General features: G+C 36.7%; 1 protein-coding gene across 1 annotated transcript in view; it reads right to left on the bottom strand.

The window, feature by feature from the left end:
* Positions 1-2,927: 2,927 nt before the first annotated feature.
* Positions 2,928-19,194, bottom strand: part of LOC107593151 (protein ECT2-like) — a 35,030-nt gene continuing 18,763 nt past the window's right edge. Inside the window, exons 14-24 of the mRNA XM_016282758.1 lie at positions 17,930-18,040; positions 17,573-17,669; positions 17,254-17,335; positions 17,035-17,113; positions 15,821-15,940; positions 14,179-14,317; positions 9,046-9,200; positions 8,325-8,432; positions 8,043-8,183; positions 6,945-7,243; positions 2,928-3,006 (exon numbers count right to left, since the gene is read on the bottom strand). Coding sequence (XP_016138244.1) covers positions 6,956-7,243; positions 8,043-8,183; positions 8,325-8,432; positions 9,046-9,200; positions 14,179-14,317; positions 15,821-15,940; positions 17,035-17,113; positions 17,254-17,335; positions 17,573-17,669; positions 17,930-18,040 — 1,320 coding nt within the window. The 3' untranslated portion in view covers positions 2,928-3,006; positions 6,945-6,955. The remainder of the gene's footprint in view (positions 3,007-6,944; positions 7,244-8,042; positions 8,184-8,324; positions 8,433-9,045; positions 9,201-14,178; positions 14,318-15,820; positions 15,941-17,034; positions 17,114-17,253; positions 17,336-17,572; positions 17,670-17,929; positions 18,041-19,194) is intronic.

The following is a 19,194-nucleotide window of genomic DNA, read 5'->3' as shown; positions in this document are numbered from 1 at the left end:
CATGTATCCTAAAGTCATCCTGTCTTAGCTTGGATATTCGAGCAAAAAATCTTGGCTCCTGATGACTGGTAAAACAGAGCGAGTTAATAATCCAGAACAAATCTGGACAGAAACAAAATACAAGACAAATGCTCCTTTACATCTTTGTTTGCACCTCAGGTCAGGTCATCTTTGCTGTATTAAATGCTCTTTCAAACTTGCTTTGAGGAGAGAGCCAAGCTCAGGGCAGTGACCTGGTCTTGTCTATGAAACGCTCCCTGAGTAGGATGCAACCGAGAACAAAGGGCATGTACTTGCCTATTCAACGATAAATGAGGCATTCATTGGCTTTGAAGTAGAGGAGAGGCAACTAGAACAAGAAAATCAAGACCTCTGTTTTTCCTTTTTTGATATTCCTGGCCTTTCTTTGCCTCAGGGCTTCAGTGTTAGTTCAGTATCCAGGATACTATTCAGCATCTACGCCTATAGTTAAAGGAAACAGAAGCTGGCTGTAGTGCCGGAGCACAGCTGCGTTAATACAATAAAAACCCGTATTCAGCTTTGAAGGAAGAAAAAAAACAAGTAGTAAGGCCTCCTGGTGTAATAATGAGTACTCTTGAGTGGCACAACAGATTTGCTTAAGACTGGACAGAGCTGCTTAAGCCTCCAAATCTATTGTATGATGGGTTGAAAAAGTGTCAATGCATAATGATTAGTCTATTTGATGCTTCTAGATTCAAAGATCCATATTGGTCTTCATGAGTTTCTTCAGAAGTCCATAAGCAAATCTGCAAGTGATGCCATCAGCTCCTTCGGTCAAACAGCTGTTTGGCTGCATCACAGATATGTTTGAGAAGCTTCTGTCAATGACACGTTTAAAGACCAAAGAGACTTTCAGATGTGACTCACATCACCCACAATGGCTCTGGGATCAGATCCAAATACATTGAACTATCATTTCTGTTGACTGCGATCCAACTCTCCACTGTTTTTCTGGTAGAAAAGCATGGAACAATCATTCTATGGGTTTGGATCGACATGAGGTGAATCAATTAATGCATAATGAGAGAACTAATGAGTACATGACGAGAGAATTTTTTATTTTTGGGTGAAGCATGGATAGAATATATAGGACTTTGGCTTGGATTTTGGTTTAGGATATAAGGAGGTTCCATTGAGTCTCAAGGTGTGCTGGGCCTAAATGTAGGCAATATTTTGCAGGGGAAAAATACTCTATTTTCTGTTGTCGATAGCGTATTAAGTACTGCTCACAAAGAAGTCACCTTCAAACCAAGCAGGTCAGCATGCGGAATTCACAAGACCAACTTGAACATCAGCCAAATTTGCAGAGAGAACTCACACAAAACTCCCTACGAAATAAATGGAATTTGCCTTTGAAACTTCGCAGAGCAACATTAAATGTGACTGCACATTAAAAACTGTAAATGGCCTTAAGTACGCTTCGATTTTCTTATGCATACACCAGGTTATGTGTACGGTGCACGTAACAAGTGTCATAAGCATAGTTCCACATTAATTTTACATGCACAGCCAGATGGAAATATAGCATATGGAAAATACATATACTTTGGGCTTTAAGGAATAGTTCACCCAAAAATGGATTTTGTCATCATTTACTCACCCTCATGTTATACAAACCTGTATAAGTTTCTTTCTTATGTTGAACACAGAAGATATTTTGAAGAACCAAACAGTTGTTGGTCCCCATTGACTTCCATAGTAGGGAAAGAATTACAGTTGATGGGGGCCCATCAACTGTTTGATTATCAGCATTCTTCAAAATATCTTCTGTTCAACATAAGAAACTACAGGTTTGGAACAACATGAGGGTGAGTAAATGATGACAATTTTAATTTTTGGGTGAACTATCCCTTTAAGGCCCAGATACTTTATTTACCGTGTTCTGCTCAGTCTTGCTCACAAAGTACTCCATTGACAGCGATTGTGGATGAACGCTTTCATAATGTGCACTACCTAGTGGACTCACTCGTACATGTTCTGTCATCCAAACAGACGGAAAAAATTGGCTTGGATGTCACATCAGTGAAATATGCCGATTTCAGACTCAGTGGAATGTATAGTTTGGCCTTTAGTTTATAGCGCAAGATAGGAAAATGTTTTGCAGCGTTACATTCTCACCCGAGATCCATTTCAAACAGATTCCTCATACAAATAGCTGTTTTCAAACAGACAAGAACACGAAGGCTTTATGCTTCTTTTATTGATCAAGAATAAATGAAGTCACCTTCAAAAGTAGTCAAACCAACAACATAAAACCACCCACTCCAAACAAATCTGCAGTAGGCAAAGACATTCTAAGAATCCCTTTTACAGACAAACGTGAAACATGAATACATTTGTGACATAAGTGCAGTGACTACAAAACGGTACAAGCAACGGAGACAAACTATTATTAGTATGATGATCACAAAGAGGAAAAATACAATATTTACACATAAATATAGACAAGGAAAGATTTGCATATAGAAGCGATTCTGGAGAATAAATATGGCAGGATGACCGCAACAACTCTCTTTTGACTTGTAGAAACCAATACCCTAAATCAACAATAAAAACCACTTCTAAAAGTATGCAAAAACGAAAGGCCGCTTGTTTAAACCAGACCTTACTATGGCAGCTCTTTGCATTCACATTTAAATGCAACAGCTAGATGTGCATAGCTTTATAAAAGCTGAAAACTAGATTAGTTTAGATTAAGGCTTATCTTGTAAAACATAAAGAAATACTTTCAGTGGTTAATAATTGTGTGAAAACGTCTCTTTAATGTTAATTAAATGCGCCCGGACATTGACATCAACACAAGCCGTCCTTACCCAGGTGGCGGGCTCGGGCTGGAGCCGTCGCCCGGACGTGGTACCATAGTGTGGAAATTAATTGCAACACTGGATGCAAAGTTCAGAACAGGTGAGTTGTGGATCGGCTGAAGGTATGATGCTTCCTCTCAAAGGCGGAGGACAGGTTGAGCATGGATGGGGAATGAACAGCCTGGAAAAAGAAAATCTAAAATAAAAATGCAATATAGCAATGAAAAGATAGTTTTAGGGTTATTCTAGGTTATTTCCATTCCCATCTGTAATTAGTTTAAGACTCAAGAGTGCTGAATTGTAAATGGTGAATGTGTTAACCTTTGGTGCATTTTCATACCCAGAAGACCTTGTTAAAGATTCAATGCATTGTTAAAGTGTTGGTTAAAGCTGTAATGCATTTAGGGCTCTTTTTACAAACTATTCATACTGAAGTCTAGGAGTGGGCGGTATGAGCTTAAAAAAAAAAAAATCATGGTGCGAGTGATTTTATAACACATCATCATTATACCATGATATATAAAAAAACAAACAAAAAAAGTTTTTACATTAAAAACCCAAATGCTAATGCCTATATTGGACATAACAGCAAATTAATTAATTTACAAATGTAAGATATTTAAATTACATTTTCATTTTTTAAAGCTTGGATGCAATCTAAAAGCTTATTCATAAAAATTTAATCTGGCATTACTATGAAAACTATTTCACATTATGTAACATGAATTAAAAAACAACCAGTAAAACTGACATTATAAAAACGGATCAATCTAACCCTAAATTCTAATTAGTTGAGCTCAACAAGTTTTTGTAAAAGCAACCAAGAATTGAACAAGATGAACTGAATTTATATTGAATTTGCACATGAACGGAATTCTATAATAATGTGTCATGACGACATTTCTATAACCACATGGAATCAGTGTTTCTTTATTTTTTTAATAGTCTTTTAGAGAAAAACATTTTAAAGTGAATAAATTACAAAATATTCAATACAACTAAAGTTAGTGTCATTTATATTGGCATGCAATATGTTGGCAATAAACAGTTCGCACAAAAACGTGGGGCAAATCTTTGAAAAAAAAAGTATAATATTAACCTATGAAATATACATGCATATATAACCGGTCAACATTTTGGAATAATTAAGATAAAAAATAAAAAGTTTATTTAAATTTTTTTAAAAGATAATTTCCATAAAAATTCTGCATTGTAAGTGCATTAATATCGGTTACTTTTTACATTTCCATCAACAGTTTACTCTCATTATTTAACAGTCATGAAGATGCGCCATTTACATCTAGTCTTCATTATCAAAATCTTTTTCCAACCAACAATTTATCTGTAAATTAAAGAGAATATATTTAGTGTCACACCGCCCTTCCCTGCTGAAATCTACATAACTACAGCTCATCTTCATGGGTTTAGGGTAGGAACTAATCATTAAACAGCGTTGAGATTTTCTGTCTTTTGACCAAAAGCCAGTGTTGAGCCTTTTTTAAAATGTAAGTGTTCTCGCAGAACCCAGAGGTTCACAGGTTTTTGTGGGAGTTTATTCAAAAGGGGTGAGAAGAGGCGAGGAGAGAAATCCATGTTAATGACATTGACTTTACAAGCTCGCTGTGGTAAGAATGCACACGGTTGACCCTTGTTAAGTGTTCACCATTCAGAACCGACAGCGTTATCCAAAGGAGTGTTAACCTCCATGCAGAGGATAATACTGTATTCTTCCATTTAAACAGAGATGTGAGGGTGAAAAGGTTGTGGTTAGCAAACCACAAACCCAATTTCTTTTGTTTTACTCTTACTCACATTTGTAACAAGCACCAGGCTGCTTTCACACACACACACACACACCAATAATCCTATTACTTAGCATTGCTTAATAAGAGTTAAGGTGGCCTTGCACTGCCACTGCCTTGAGATCAATAAAGGCGGCCAATGATGCCATTTGATGAATTGCCTCGAGTATGCTAAACGAAACATTAAAACGCTACGAAACGCACACACTCCAGTATACGGATGATGGTTAACGGGATCAAATTAGAAATAGGAGATTAAATCACGGTCATCAGCCAATTTACGGCTGTCACGCCCATAGATCATGCCAGTACTACAGTACAAATATGAGATTTATGGAAAAAAGAAAAATCACATCGTACGCCACAGCAATAATTTCGTTTTTATATAAGAGCCGTCATTATACTGAGAACTATAGAACTATAAAAGCATCTGAGATCTCATATTTCACCCGACATAAATGATCTGATGTCAGGGTTAAAGGGATGCTTTACCAAAAATAAGGATAAGTCGTCATATTACGTCACACTTTTTTGTTGGAGCAAATTGAAAAATATAGTTTTTATTCAAATGGAAATCTTGTTTTTAATCAGAATAAGTTGGATGACAATTTCTTTGTTTTTTCCTGAGTGAACGGACATTAAAAAAAAATTTTAACACCCCTGTCAAGCATGAATTATGTTTTTTTTCTTCCATGGAACACAAAAAGCCAAATTTTGAACTCTTTTCCATATAATGAAAGTGAATGGGGAATGAAATGAAGTATTAATTACATAATACATAAAAAATACATAATTTGAAATGGACCGTTTCAGTATTATAAACCGTTTCATATGACTTATGCTACACAGTTAAAATTAGAGTAATATAAAGTAATATAATAGTTCTGAGCATGAAACAGACCAAAATTTAAGTCATTTTCAGTTTTCCTCTGCTGTCCGAATCCCAGAGTTGCTGTTAACTAAAACTATTACAGATTGATTTAATTCATTTAAACAAAGCTGAAATGAAATCATTTAATTCTCTGATGAAAAGTTAAACTTATTTTCAGTTAGTTGCCAAAGCAACAATTTTTTGGTTAACACTTTAGTATAGGGACCAATTCTCACTTTTAACTAGTTGCTTATTGGTATGCCTATTAATAATGTATAGGTTGTTTATTAGTACTTATAAAAGCACATATTCTTCATGACCATATTCTACATCCTTAATCCTACCCAATACCTAAACTTAACAACTACCTTACTAATTATTAATATGCAGCAAATTAAGAGTTTATTGCGGAAAAGGTTGTAGTTAATGGTTTGTTAATATTGAGAATTAAACCTTAAAATAAAGTGTGACCATTTTTTGTTTAAATACTTAAAATACTAAAATAAAAAAATAGCTAAATAGAAATAATTAAAAAGAAAACCACATAATAAAGTTATTAAAACTTAAACTAAAATTAAAAGCTAATTCATAACATTAATAAATACTAATATAAGTTTAAATTACTTTAAATAAATACTAATACTACATTTTACACAAATAATTCTAAAATAAAGCAAGTCGAATTTGAAGACATGGCATTGGTATGATGTGGCCACATGACGCACATTCATCAGTCACAGCGTGGCAAGTGTGAATATGCTAAATTTAAATGAGATTATAGCTTCTGCGTTTAAATTGGGTGAGAATAGGTTGTCAAAATTTCAGTTGCGTTACTATTATGGAGCTTTATTTGTCATTTGATGGATCCCCATTCACATTCATGATGGGAAATATAGTGTAGTACTAGGGCTGTGCAAATAATCGAATGTGACTTTCATGCGCATCTCGTCAGTAAAGCCGGTTCTGTGATTAGTAGTAAATCTCCAGCACATGCTTTCAGATGGAGCGGCATTTACTACACAAGCTACGCGAAATCGCGTTCATAATCGTCAATGAATCACTTGCGATTTTGAACGCGATTTCGCGTAGCTTGTGTAGTAAATGCCGCTCCATCTGAAAGCACGTGCTGGAGATTTACTACTAATCACAGAAACGGCTTTACGGATGAGATGCGCATGAAAATCGCATTCGATTATTTGCACAGCCCTATGTAGTACTAGTAAATTTTTCAACTTCCTTAAAGTCGTTCTTAAAGAGGCCAGCATGAGGGTGAGTAAATTACAATATTTTCATTAAGTGAATTCTCCCTTTTGAACCAGTCCTCAGATTATCTATAAATGAGTGCCACCATAGCCCATCCGTGCGGTAGTGAATTAGTGTCAACACCGTCCCCAGAAGTGAGTTAGGAAGTCACAGTGGGTCAAGAGGCAGAACTGCTGTGCTCACATTTAAGAGTCCTACAGGAGGGTCTCCTGCCGCTGGGACCCAGGGAACCTGCGCTTCGGCTCTGGGGGTGCCAGCAGCTCCCGGCACAGAGCTACGGGCTGGGCCGCTGGGAGGGACAGGATGGATGGTCTGAGCTGGGTTTTGGGAGCCGCAGGTTCATCAGCCCTCTCTGGACTGCACGGAGTGCGGAAACACACCGGGACCCTGGGCCGCGGAGCATGGTCCAGAGAGTTTGACCGCTGAACCACTGCACTTTTAATAGAGCCCGTCAGACTGAACGTAGAGGCAGAACGAGACATCTACACTCACATGGAGGGAAGAGAAAAAGAGAGTGCGTTAACCTCATCTTGCACCGCCTCTACATCACACACCCTCCGAATCATTCACTTTAAAATTGAAAGCAGGAAGTGAAAAATTGAGCGTGATCTCGTTACGAACGTAGGGATTTCTCAAATATTTAGAAGTGCATGAATCACCTTAACGAAAAAGGTCAAAATATCGCTTTTCAAACGGAGTAAAGAGCACAAGACCCCTGATGCTGAAGGAAAGAAAAGCATGAGTGACTGACCTAGGCAAACTGCGAGTCCTCTGAGAGGGAAATGCAAGCCAACTGAATTGGCAAGTAATGCTGCAAAGATTCAACTGTAGAAAATGAGATTAAAATGTGCTATTTGACTATGAGAGATTCGAATTCATGCAAATACCTGTTTAGACCAAGTGTGATGTGAGTGAATGACACAAGTACACAACAGATTTCATTTTATACATAATAAATTAAATTAAAATCAAACAGCTATATATTAGATCAGAATAGCAATTTGTTGTCCAATCACAGCCGTGCTGCTATTCAGAACAGCACTCTTGCTCATGTAATATTTCTATAAAAAGTTATTGAAAATGCCCACTCCACGCCAGCAGAAATACACAAATAAAAAAAGAAACCAAAAAATAAAATAAACAATTCTCACCCTAATGTCACTTGTGTAGCTGTCAAACTCAAGACTTTTTCCGTTTATTCTAAGAGTGAACTGCCCTTGAAGGAGCACATAGACACACATTTTCAGCACACAACAGTACGTGATGTGAGTGTAGACTCACAGCCAGTGTAGAGCTGCTGAACATTCGGCCCATGTGATCGGCATCTGGGCCAGGACTCTTGTCATCCGGGGTACCATTGGCTAAAAAGGCCCTCTGGAGAACACGCTTGGGGGTTTTAGTGAAAGAAAATGCTCTCGTGACCTAAAACACAAACGTGCACAATTTGCCTGCGTTTTCTACTTTATGATGTCATTTCCAAGAAAGTGTCCTGAACGTTGACATCAAGACCAAATCTGTATGCGCATGGTGTCATTTTCAATACTTTCAAGTTCCTCTCCCTACCTTCTTTGACGTTTTTTTGATGGCCCTGGACGCTCGGCTGAGCGTGCTGTCCATGTCCTTTGTGCTCACTTGGACGGAGTCAGGATCGGTGCTCTGAATGAGATCTTCCTGTTTATGACACGGGGAAATTAAATAAATACACAGCGATACTGCTGGCCTGTCAAAATGCAAAGAGAAGCATCACTGTTCAGCCTTCCAAACAGCTGGGGCTTCTTGATATTCACAGGAGCAGAGGGAGAGTGTGGCTGGCATTTCACGCCAGTGACGTGTGGGTAGGTGGCCACCTCATGGCCGGTGGGAGAACTGCAGGCCAGGCCGAAATGCATTTAGCCGCAGGGTTTGGCCTGGATGTTTAATTATAAAGGGAAATACATGCATCTGTCTGCCCGCGCCAATTACATGTGCCGTTTTGGAAGGCCTGGGCGGGACCTGCAGTTCTGCAGCATGAAGATAAAGACGTCTGCGTCTGAAGTGTAAAGTTCAAGTACAATTCCACTCTTAATTACATTAATCTGCCTCCCAGTTTAACCACACAGGAGCATCTAATAGGATTAGCCAACACCAAAAGGCCCACACAAACCTCCTAATTTATAGCCACAATAAAAAGAAAGCAGAGCTAATAAAATAAATAATTGAGTTCTGTTCCAGACCTGAGGGGGATGATCTGAGGAGGAAGTGGCCTTGCGCGCGCGCGTGTGTGTGTGTGTGTGTGTCTGCTCACCGCATCAGCTCGGCAAATCGTGTTGGCCACTTGACGACAGAGAGTTTTGAGCCAGGCAGATTTGAGCGTGTCTTCGGCCGTCAGCTGGAAACTGAATAACAGGTTCTCCTGTTCTGTAGGAGGATGTACCACCAGGGCAAAGGCATTCTGACACTCTGAGAGAGAGCGAGAGAGAGATAAACGTGTGAGGTGTGAGGTCAGGGATGTGACCTGAAACTAAGGCCTAAAACTAAATCCAAAGGTAAAAATTTTTTTCAAAAAATAATAAAAAAAATTAGTGGAAATTTAAATGTGAGATTCGGGAAACGAGATCTAAATTTAGCAGGAACGGTCGGGTCGGGAAGAAAATTATTCTAAGCTGACAGTGGGTGAAGAAAGAGTTAATATATAACGGGAGCAGGTGGGTGCGGAATATAACCTTGAGGGAGCGGGACTAAAAAAAAATAGTCCCCCGCAGATCTCTATTTTGATCATCTTCTGTTATTTTTTATTTTACATTGTGTGCAAAAAAGGCAATAAAATGAAATGTCTTTGTAAAGAATATAATGCAAAAAAAAATTTAAATGCCTATACATGGTTAAAAAACCTTTTCTTTTTTTTTAAAGTAAAAAATGTAATGTATACCATCCATCAAACCTATATAAATGAAGATTGTATTAATATTTATTTATACAAATGTTGATCGTTACAACATTCACAGGAACACACTTGAATGTGTCGTCTTTCCAAGTGAAACAATATTCAGTAGGAAACAATGTAGGGCAGGAGTTCATTTTATCCATTGCAATTTGATGGGATCATCACAAGTGCACTACAGGGAAATTAGTTGATTTGAAACATGAAATAGGTTCCAGTACAAGGAGCTGCTCTTGTGGAAGCACAGATCTGAATCAGTCAAATTTCCAGGCTTCAGAATGTGATCATCAATAATGTGCTATTATGGTGTGAAAAATGATTGCCTTCAAAATCCAGTAAAGCAGGGGTGAGTGCTATATTAAATATGCACAATATATTCTAAACGATTCTGCTGGCAATATAAAATAATTCTGTGAATATTGCTAGCTAAGATATTATGGGCTTTTATGTGGCCATTGAATTTCCTAAAGACCATGGAATCAGACTAGTTTAGTCATTCTTTCATTTCCTTGTATGGCATGAAAGTGTTAAGCCAGACGGTTTAATAGCATTAAATTGCTTAAGACAATAACAAAAACCCTGTTGGACCTGTGCGTTTCATTCATTTCTGTGAATTGGTTTCAAAGAGCCAAATCAAAAGTCTTGTTCAATCATATGTTTCCATCCTCATTCAAAAAGGTTCCTGGAAATGCTCATTTCCGTATGCTTTAATAAAACTATGTAAAGGTAAATATTGCAGTTTATAATTATAGATTGCTATATGTGTAACATTTTCTGTGATTTTTAAGACTTTTTACATTAAAAAGCTGTACAATTTCATTAACAGATCTAATGTTAAAATAACAACCTACTGAAATAATCAGTTTTGTGCCTTTATAACTGCTGACAACCACCAAAACACAGATGGAAATGCGAAAGCCACATGATGAATCAGAGCTCATTACAAGTAGCTTTTCCACACGCTGAGGTTAATATTATTACCCGTGCACAGGGTACACACGGTATCATGCATATCAATTCAAAACACCATCATTATAACAACACACTAAAATCATGTAATAAATATTCATTTTAACAACAGATGTAACAAATGCACAAAACTGACTAAAAAAATTAATTGATTATTTCAACGAAAAACCATCATATGCTTTTTCAAAGGAATTCTGGTAATGTCAATTTACGTCCAGTTCAGTTTATATAAATGTATGTCTGAGGAGAACTTACTGTCTTTAGAAAAGTTTAGATGGTATTTTGTCTTTTCCTCTTGCCTCTGTATAATGCATATTAAAGTTCATAAGTGCAGCGCTGCTTTGTTTACAGCGGAAACCAAGGAAATGCTTTAAGCGCCACCTACTGGCAGAGAGTGAATCTGCGTCTCATTCAGCTCAGCTTTTATGCAGATATTTTTTTATGTATAGTTTCACAAAACCGAAGTCAAATCGTTCAGTTTTTGCTTCAAATTTCGAAATTATACAACCTAATTTAGATCTCCTGTTCTGTAGGAGGATGTACCACCAGGGCAAAGGCATTCTGACACTCTGAGAGAGAGCGAGAGAGAGATAAACGTGTGAGGTGTGAGGTCAGGGATGTGACCTGAAACTAAGGCCTAAAACTAAATCCAAAGGTAAAAATTTTTTTAAAAAAATAATAAAAAAAATTAGTGGAAATTTAAATGTGAGATTCGGGAAACGAGATCTAAATTTAGCAGGAACGGTCGGGTCGGGAAGAAAATTATTCTAAGCTGACAGTGGGTGAAGAAAGAGTTAATATATAACGGGAGCAGGTGGGTGCGGAATATAACCTTGAGGGAGCGGGACTAAAAAAAAATAGTCCCCCGCAGATCTCTATTTTGATCATCTTCTGTTATTTTTTATTTTACATTGTGTGCAAAAAAGGCAATAAAATGAAATGTCTTTGTAAAGAATATAATGCAAAAAAAAATTTAAATGCCTATACATGGTTAAAAAACCTTTTCTTTTTTTTTAAAGTAAAAAATGTAATGTATACCATCCATCAAACCTATATAAATGAAGATTGTATTAATATTTATTTATACAAATGTTGATCGTTACAACATTCACAGGAACACACTTGAATGTGTCGTCTTTCCAAGTGAAACAATATTCAGTAGGAAACAATGTAGGGCAGGAGTTCATTTTATCCATTGCAATTTGATGGGATCATCACAAGTGCACTACAGGGAAATTAGTTGATTTGAAACATGAAATAGGTTCCAGTACAAGGAGCTGCTCTTGTGGAAGCACAGATCTGAATCAGTCAAATTTCCAGGCTTCAGAATGTGATCATCAATAATGTGCTATTATGGTGTGAAAAATGATTGCCTTCAAAATCCAGTAAAGCAGGGGTGAGTGCTATATTAAATATGCACAATATATTCTAAACGATTCTGCTGGCAATATAAAATAATTCTGTGAATATTGCTAGCTAAGATATTATGGGCTTTTATGTGGCCATTGAATTTCCTAAAGACCATGGAATCAGACTAGTTTAGTCATTCTTTCATTTCCTTGTATGGCATGAAAGTGTTAAGCCAGACGGTTTAATAGCATTAAATTGCTTAAGACAATAACAAAAACCCTGTTGGACCTGTGCGTTTCATTCATTTCTGTGAATTGGTTTCAAAGAGCCAAATCAAAAGTCTTGTTCAATCATATGTTTCCATCCTCATTCAAAAAGGTTCCTGGAAATGCTCATTTCCGTATGCTTTAATAAAACTATGTAAAGGTAAATATTGCAGTTTATAATTATAGATTGCTATATGTGTAACATTTTCTGTGATTTTTAAGACTTTTTACATTAAAAAGCTGTACAATTTCATTAACAGATCTAATGTTAAAATAACAACCTACTGAAATAATCAGTTTTGTGCCTTTATAACTGCTGACAACCACCAAAACACAGATGGAAATGCGAAAGCCACATGATGAATCAGAGCTCATTACAAGTAGCTTTTCCACACGCTGAGGTTAATATTATTACCCGTGCACAGGGTACACACGGTATCATGCATATCAATTCAAAACACCATCATTATAACAACACACTAAAATCATGTAATAAATATTCATTTTAACAACAGATGTAACAAATGCACAAAACTGACTAAAAAAATTAATTGATTATTTCAACGAAAAACCATCATATGCTTTTTCAAAGGAATTCTGGTAATGTCAATTTACGTCCAGTTCAGTTTATATAAATGTATGTCTGAGGAGAACTTACTGTCTTTAGAAAAGTTTAGATGGTATTTTGTCTTTTCCTCTTGCCTCTGTATAATGCATATTAAAGTTCATAAGTGCAGCGCTGCTTTGTTTACAGCGGAAACCAAGGAAATGCTTTAAGCGCCACCTGCTGGCAGAGAGTGAATCTGCGTCTCATTCAGCTCAGCTTTTATGCAGATATTTTTTATGTATAGTTTCACAAAACCGAAGTCAAATCGTTCAGTTTTTGCTTCAAATTTCGAAATTATACAACCTAATTTACATAAAAAAACTGCTCATGTTGCATGTATGCAGCATCTTTGTTTGGATCATGATTAAAACGCAGTGATTGCCTCTAATTTTAAATGGAAAGAGCACAGACAAAGCCTTAGTTTGTTTATATGAAGAGATTTATTTGATTTGTTTTACTTATTTATTTGATTTGTGGCTTGTTTCAAAATTTACATTAGCCTATATTTAAATTTTGTTATTTAGGACAATAAAAGCAATCAAAACCAACAAAAGAGCAATAATATGCAAGTGCTATATTAGTATATTATTATAGTGTTATATTTAAATTTCACAAAGAAACGTGCAGCATTTTGTCCAAGCAATATTAAAAGGACACATTTAATTTATAATTTGTCTTAAATCTCATTTTGTCAAAAAAAATCGTGAATCAAATCGAATCGAGAAATCAAAATCGTGAATCGAACATCTCTAATAGCATTGTAGTATTGTTGCCGCTGCCGCCATGCCGTGGAGACGCTGTGTGTTTCCAAATATGGTGAGGGGCGTAACATTTCCATCACACGCTTGAGGTATTTGGCCAATGACAACACACTGGATAGCTGACCAATCAGAGCACACCGCGCTTTTCAGAACGATGAGCTTTGTAAAAATCGCCGCGTTTCAGAAAGGCGGGGCAGAGATGAACAACAATAATGTACGGTGTGTGGAAAATAATGTGTTTTTTGAACCTTAAACCATGTAAGCACATTGCATTTCACAAAATAATGTTATTTTTAGCATCGTCATATGACCCCTTTAACCAAATAATTAACAGGCTTTTACCGTAGCATTTTTACAGTCTTTTTACCTTTAAAATTATGTTAGAATTTTCTTACTGTGTATCCTGGCCAGCTCTACAGTGAAGTGACACACTTTATACATAAACAGACTTCACCTCCCTCTCCAGGGTGCTAATTTAGAACACAAAACTAAAATATGCAAAAGTGCACTTGGTGGGATGCAGTATGCCATGTGGTCCCCTCACCTTCTGTGTCTTGGATGTCAAGGACTCTTCTGATCTGGGACAGAGGCATCAAGGCTATGTGTTTGAGCTGGGCAGGCGGCCGTGTCTGACCCAGCGGACTCCGGAACGTGGTTATCACCTTGTGTCTCTTCCTGGCGATCTGAATATGAAGACGCAGAATGAAAAAGCACACACGCACGCACATTAAACTCTTAATACATGCAGCTTTCTTCATAATGCAGGAACGTAAAATGTTCTCTCCTGTGCTCTGGTGGAGCAGTGGGGAGACCTTCAGGTGCTTTTTATATGTAATGCATATTGGGGCGACAGATATGCATGCAGAGGACTTTCTAAAATGAATAATTGATCACTCAGAGTCTTCCCTTCTCCCTGCTCTCATTACCAGGCCAGAGCCAGCATTGGGCGAAGAGGACCACAGCCGCATGCCGGCACACGCTAGCAACCCCCTCCAAAGTGCTTAAACGCATCCCCTCTCTAATTGGGGAAACAGGCCAGAGAGTCGAGTCAGCAAGCACAGATTGTACACGCATAAATTATTCACTTTTTTCCTTCAACGGTACCGCTCACCCATGAACTGAACAAACAATTGTTGAGGTTGCTGAAAATTTGGAGAAGAAAAAGGACGACAAAAGGAAATTTAGGAAGGAGACAATTTCTATGACATGAAAAGTTTTTTCAAACTAAAACTTTGAAATCTAGTTTAAATGCATTTGCTAGTTTCTCAGAAAGGTCATATTTAAAAACGTTCATAGATTTATTAAACGTTTTGATTTAATGAAAAATGTAAAATGGTGTAACCATCAAAAGTAATAACATTTTCCTGACATGTTGAATACATGCAAGTATATCAATCTTTTTTTTTTTTTAAACATTCTAAAAGTGAAAAGTATTTTACAAATGTTTTATTGGGGTTATACTAGTTGTTTCTGAAAATGAACTAAGCTTGAACTAAGTATCATAAGGTCAATTTATTTGATTTTTACATTTGAAGAGATTTTTGGTCGTTTTTTTTTATATATAAAATGGCAGATACTTTAAGATAAATATTAAATATTTATATTAAAATATTCAAAATATTAAAAAGGTGCAGGACTACAACAAAAAACAATTACACCTAGGGAATTTTAAATAGCCAAAAAGCATTTTAATTAAGGAAAACATGATTATCACTGAAGAGGTGTATTCAAATGGCTGCCAGTTAATTTCATTTTAATGTTTGTTTCATGATTTTTTTTTTTTATAAAATGTAAACAGAAAATGACTGGAAAGATCCAGATACATAAACACAAAAACAATATTAATAAATGATAAATGTCACTTAATAGCTCTACAAACCAGCTGTGCATAGCTCTAAAGTGCAGTCAATCTGATACTTGACATTCACTTAAATGAAATCAATTTAATCGTTTATTCAAATGCAATGTGGGTGTAATAATAACAATATAGAGAAACTCTAGCTAGCAGCTTGACATCATAAGGCTTTCATTAATCTAACACCATAAACAAGACCAGAAATCAAGATTAATGTCTTTCATATAGTGGCACTGCTTTGGGGAACCTGATGGAGCTTTTGCATTATGAAGAAATGGGGGCTCTGTACTGAGCAGTAATGGTGCCGTGACAAAGAAAGACTGAGCTTTACCTCCAAACAGTCGTTGAACAGAAAGAGTGTGACATGTTCTCCCCGATCGCAGGGTTTGTCTCCCAGAGCAATGGTTTCCACCCTGTGAACCAGACTCCGATGTGATGACAAAAGATTGGCCTGCAGGCGCACACAAACATACAAAAGAAAATCAGTTTCCACCTTACAAAACATTTGCAAGCTTTTCAGCAAATTACTTCATTATAAGTGACTGGTGTGCAGAAGTCTGTTCTACCAAACACAGCGCCTGATAAACATGCTGCATTTTCTGTCCCTGAGCCTGCAGATTCCTCAGAGAGCTGTTCCTGGATCAGACTCTGTTGTGTCCATTCTGCTTCAGCTCCCATGAGCTACAAAAGCCAAACTGATCCAGGAAAAGCACTCCCATCTGCGGGCGATCATTGGTTTGGCAGCCCAGTCTCTAGACACAGCTGTTCTGGGGCGAGTCTGACAGGAGACAACATGAATTGACTCACTCTGATCCATTTAGTATTGAGAGAAAGATTCAGACAGCACGTCTGCATCTCTCACCGCAGAGAAAAGAGGAACTGCAGCCAACAATACAGTGTCACACTTTACCATTTACTGTTAAAATAGCATTTAGTCCACTTATAATGTTAGTCAAGGTTTCTAGCAGCAAAAACCGTCAAGTTAGTTTTACATGACCATTTAAAAACAGGCTGTTTCTGCTACTGTAACTTTAAAATTAGAAATATACCTTTAAATAGACTATGATCTCTCTCCTATGATTGGCTATCTCTGGGTTCAACATTGTTGAATAAAAAATAGGTATCAGGGTGAAAATGGACAGTGATGTGTTATGGTTCTGACTATGATGATTTCTGAAAGACCTGTTTTTATGGCTTAGTTTTCATGGTCGGGGTGGTCTGGCGAGGGAGATTTGCTTGGTGAATGTTGAAGTATGCTTACATCATACTCTTATTTCAAAAGGGCAAGAAAAATCCCGTTGGTCATAATATGGTCACTTCAGTTCTTTTGGTTGGGGTGTAGAAATTATGTGAAGTTATTTGAGAGCTGACGACTTTCAGTATATAACATCTTTTATTGCAATTTGTTGGCTCAAAGACATGGAAGACTGCACTACTTGAATAAAGGCTAGTAAATGACAGAATTGGGAGAATGATTTCTTTGAACTCGACTGAGATGGGTGTAAATGTAAGACATTTCCAGAAAAGGGAAAACAAATTACTCACAGGGCAGCCGTCCACCTCATAAACAACATCAAAAATCTGCTTCTGTCCCTCGGTTTTCCTTTTATCTTCATTTATGTGGCTGTGAAAATTAAGAGAAAGAGACAAAGAAATCTTTGTATAAACGTCACAATTTTAGCACTAAAAAGCTCATTTTCGGCCGAATATTTTTGGTTGCATCATTAGTTTATTTTAAGGAAAATTTGAAATCACAGAACTTACGTCATCACTTCCTTGAGAGACTCGATGGCCTTTTCCAGGGTCACTTTATCAGGGTTGTCATCTGACGTGTGTTTTTTTATATCTATAAAGAACAAAATTCACTGTAATCATGTTTTCTTTTATCAGCATACAGAGGTAAAGTATAACAAACCTGCTATTTTTTATTTTTTCATTTAATGGAAAAACATCCATTTTTAAAACTGAATTGAACAAACTCCAAAGTATCTTTTTAAACTATTTAAATCCTCTGGATTCAGACAGATTTACTGAATAGAAACAGCTCCAAGCTCGGGCTAACAGCTATATTTATGTGAATTACCATTCAACAGGAGGGCAACACTCGGCAGTCTCTGCACAGGACGAATCAAAAGCTCAACGAGAGTCTGACGACCACACTCAGGTTTAGCCTGATTAATCTGGATAACAAAATAAGAGAAAAGATGTGAATAAACAGCATTCACAAAAAATGCCCATACAAACCCACTCAAATATAGAGCAGAGGTTCAACAGGTTTAGACTTTTTTTTTTTATGTTAGCTCTCAAAAAAAAAATATCGGAGAAAAGAAAACATGCACCCTGAGTTCAAACATCTGTTAATTCAGCTATTTCTGGCCAATATATCAGTTTCTATATAAAACTGAAGTCTTCATACCCACTAAAAAGAGAATGACGGTACCTTCAGGAACGCATGAAACCTCGGCTTCTGTCTCTCACATCTGACTATAGTCTCTTTGCTCATCTCAAAGAAGTTGACAAACGGTGGGTAGGCCTTCACCAGCTCTCTAGACTGAGAGAGAATTTTAAAAAATAAAGAGAGATCACAAAAGCTGCCATTCAGTCTTTGACGGTGTTGTGAGATTCACGCTAACATATTCTGTTACACCAAATACACAAAATAATGATCTTTAAAAAAAGCATCATATGACCCCTTTAATAAAAAATAACCAAAACAGTATTAGTGAATTTTTAATTTGATCCATTTTAATTTGGATATACTTTAAAATGTAATTTATTCCTGTGATAGAAAAAAAATTTAATTTATCCAATCAAAGCAACCATTTATCCAATATTTAGTGTGATGCATCCTTAAAATCATTCTAATATGATTCCAATTATTATCCTTTAAGAAACTTAAAAGAAAAATGTAACAATATTTATTTGAATTTTATATGTATATACACACATACATACACCGCTGCATCTCGAAAAATTAGAAAATCGTGAAAAAAGTTTTTTTGTTTTTTTTTTACATTTCAAAAAGTGAAACATTCATATATTCTAGATTCATTACAAGTAAAACACTTGAAACATTTTTTTATTTTATTTTGATGATTAGAGCTTACAGCTCATGAAAGTCAAAAATCCAGTAGCTCAAAATATTAGAATATTTACATTTGAGTTTCATTAAAGGGGTCATATGATGCGATTTCATTTTTTCCTTTCTCTTTGGAGTGTTACAAGCTCCTGGTGCATAAAGAAGTGCTGTAAAGTTGCAAAGACTAAAGTCTCAAATCCAAAGAGATATTCTTTATAAAAGTTAAAAGTCAGCCACACCTACCTAAAACGGCTTGTTCGAACACGCCCCCACATATCTACCTCACTATGTGGGAAGATTTGCATAACGCCGCCCAAATGTTCACACAAAGAAAGAAGGCGTAACTTTTATTCTCGCTGTAGTATTGTTGCCGCTGCCGCCATGTCCTGAAGACGTTGTATGCTTCGTTGTGAAAGCGAAACTACTTTGTTTGGTCTTCCAAAAGAGGACGATATCCGCTTCATCATGCCTGGAGCTTATCCGTGCTGGTCGCTGAGGAAATACTTCAACTTAGTGCTGTGGATCACCGGCACATTTTATGGAGGACTGTTTACTGATCCTGGGAGAGTAACGTTAGACTAAAATGCCGGCAGTTCTGACTCACGTAAGTACGTTTTCTTTTATCA

Source organism: Sinocyclocheilus grahami, unplaced genomic scaffold (assembly GCF_001515645.1).
Source record: "Sinocyclocheilus grahami isolate Dianchi unplaced genomic scaffold, SAMN03320097.WGS_v1.1 scaffold165.1, whole genome shotgun sequence".
NCBI classification, from domain to species: domain Eukaryota; kingdom Metazoa; phylum Chordata; class Actinopteri; order Cypriniformes; family Cyprinidae; genus Sinocyclocheilus; species Sinocyclocheilus grahami.
Note: the sequence above shows the minus strand (reverse complement) of the source record. Positions and strands in the feature narration are given on the sequence as shown.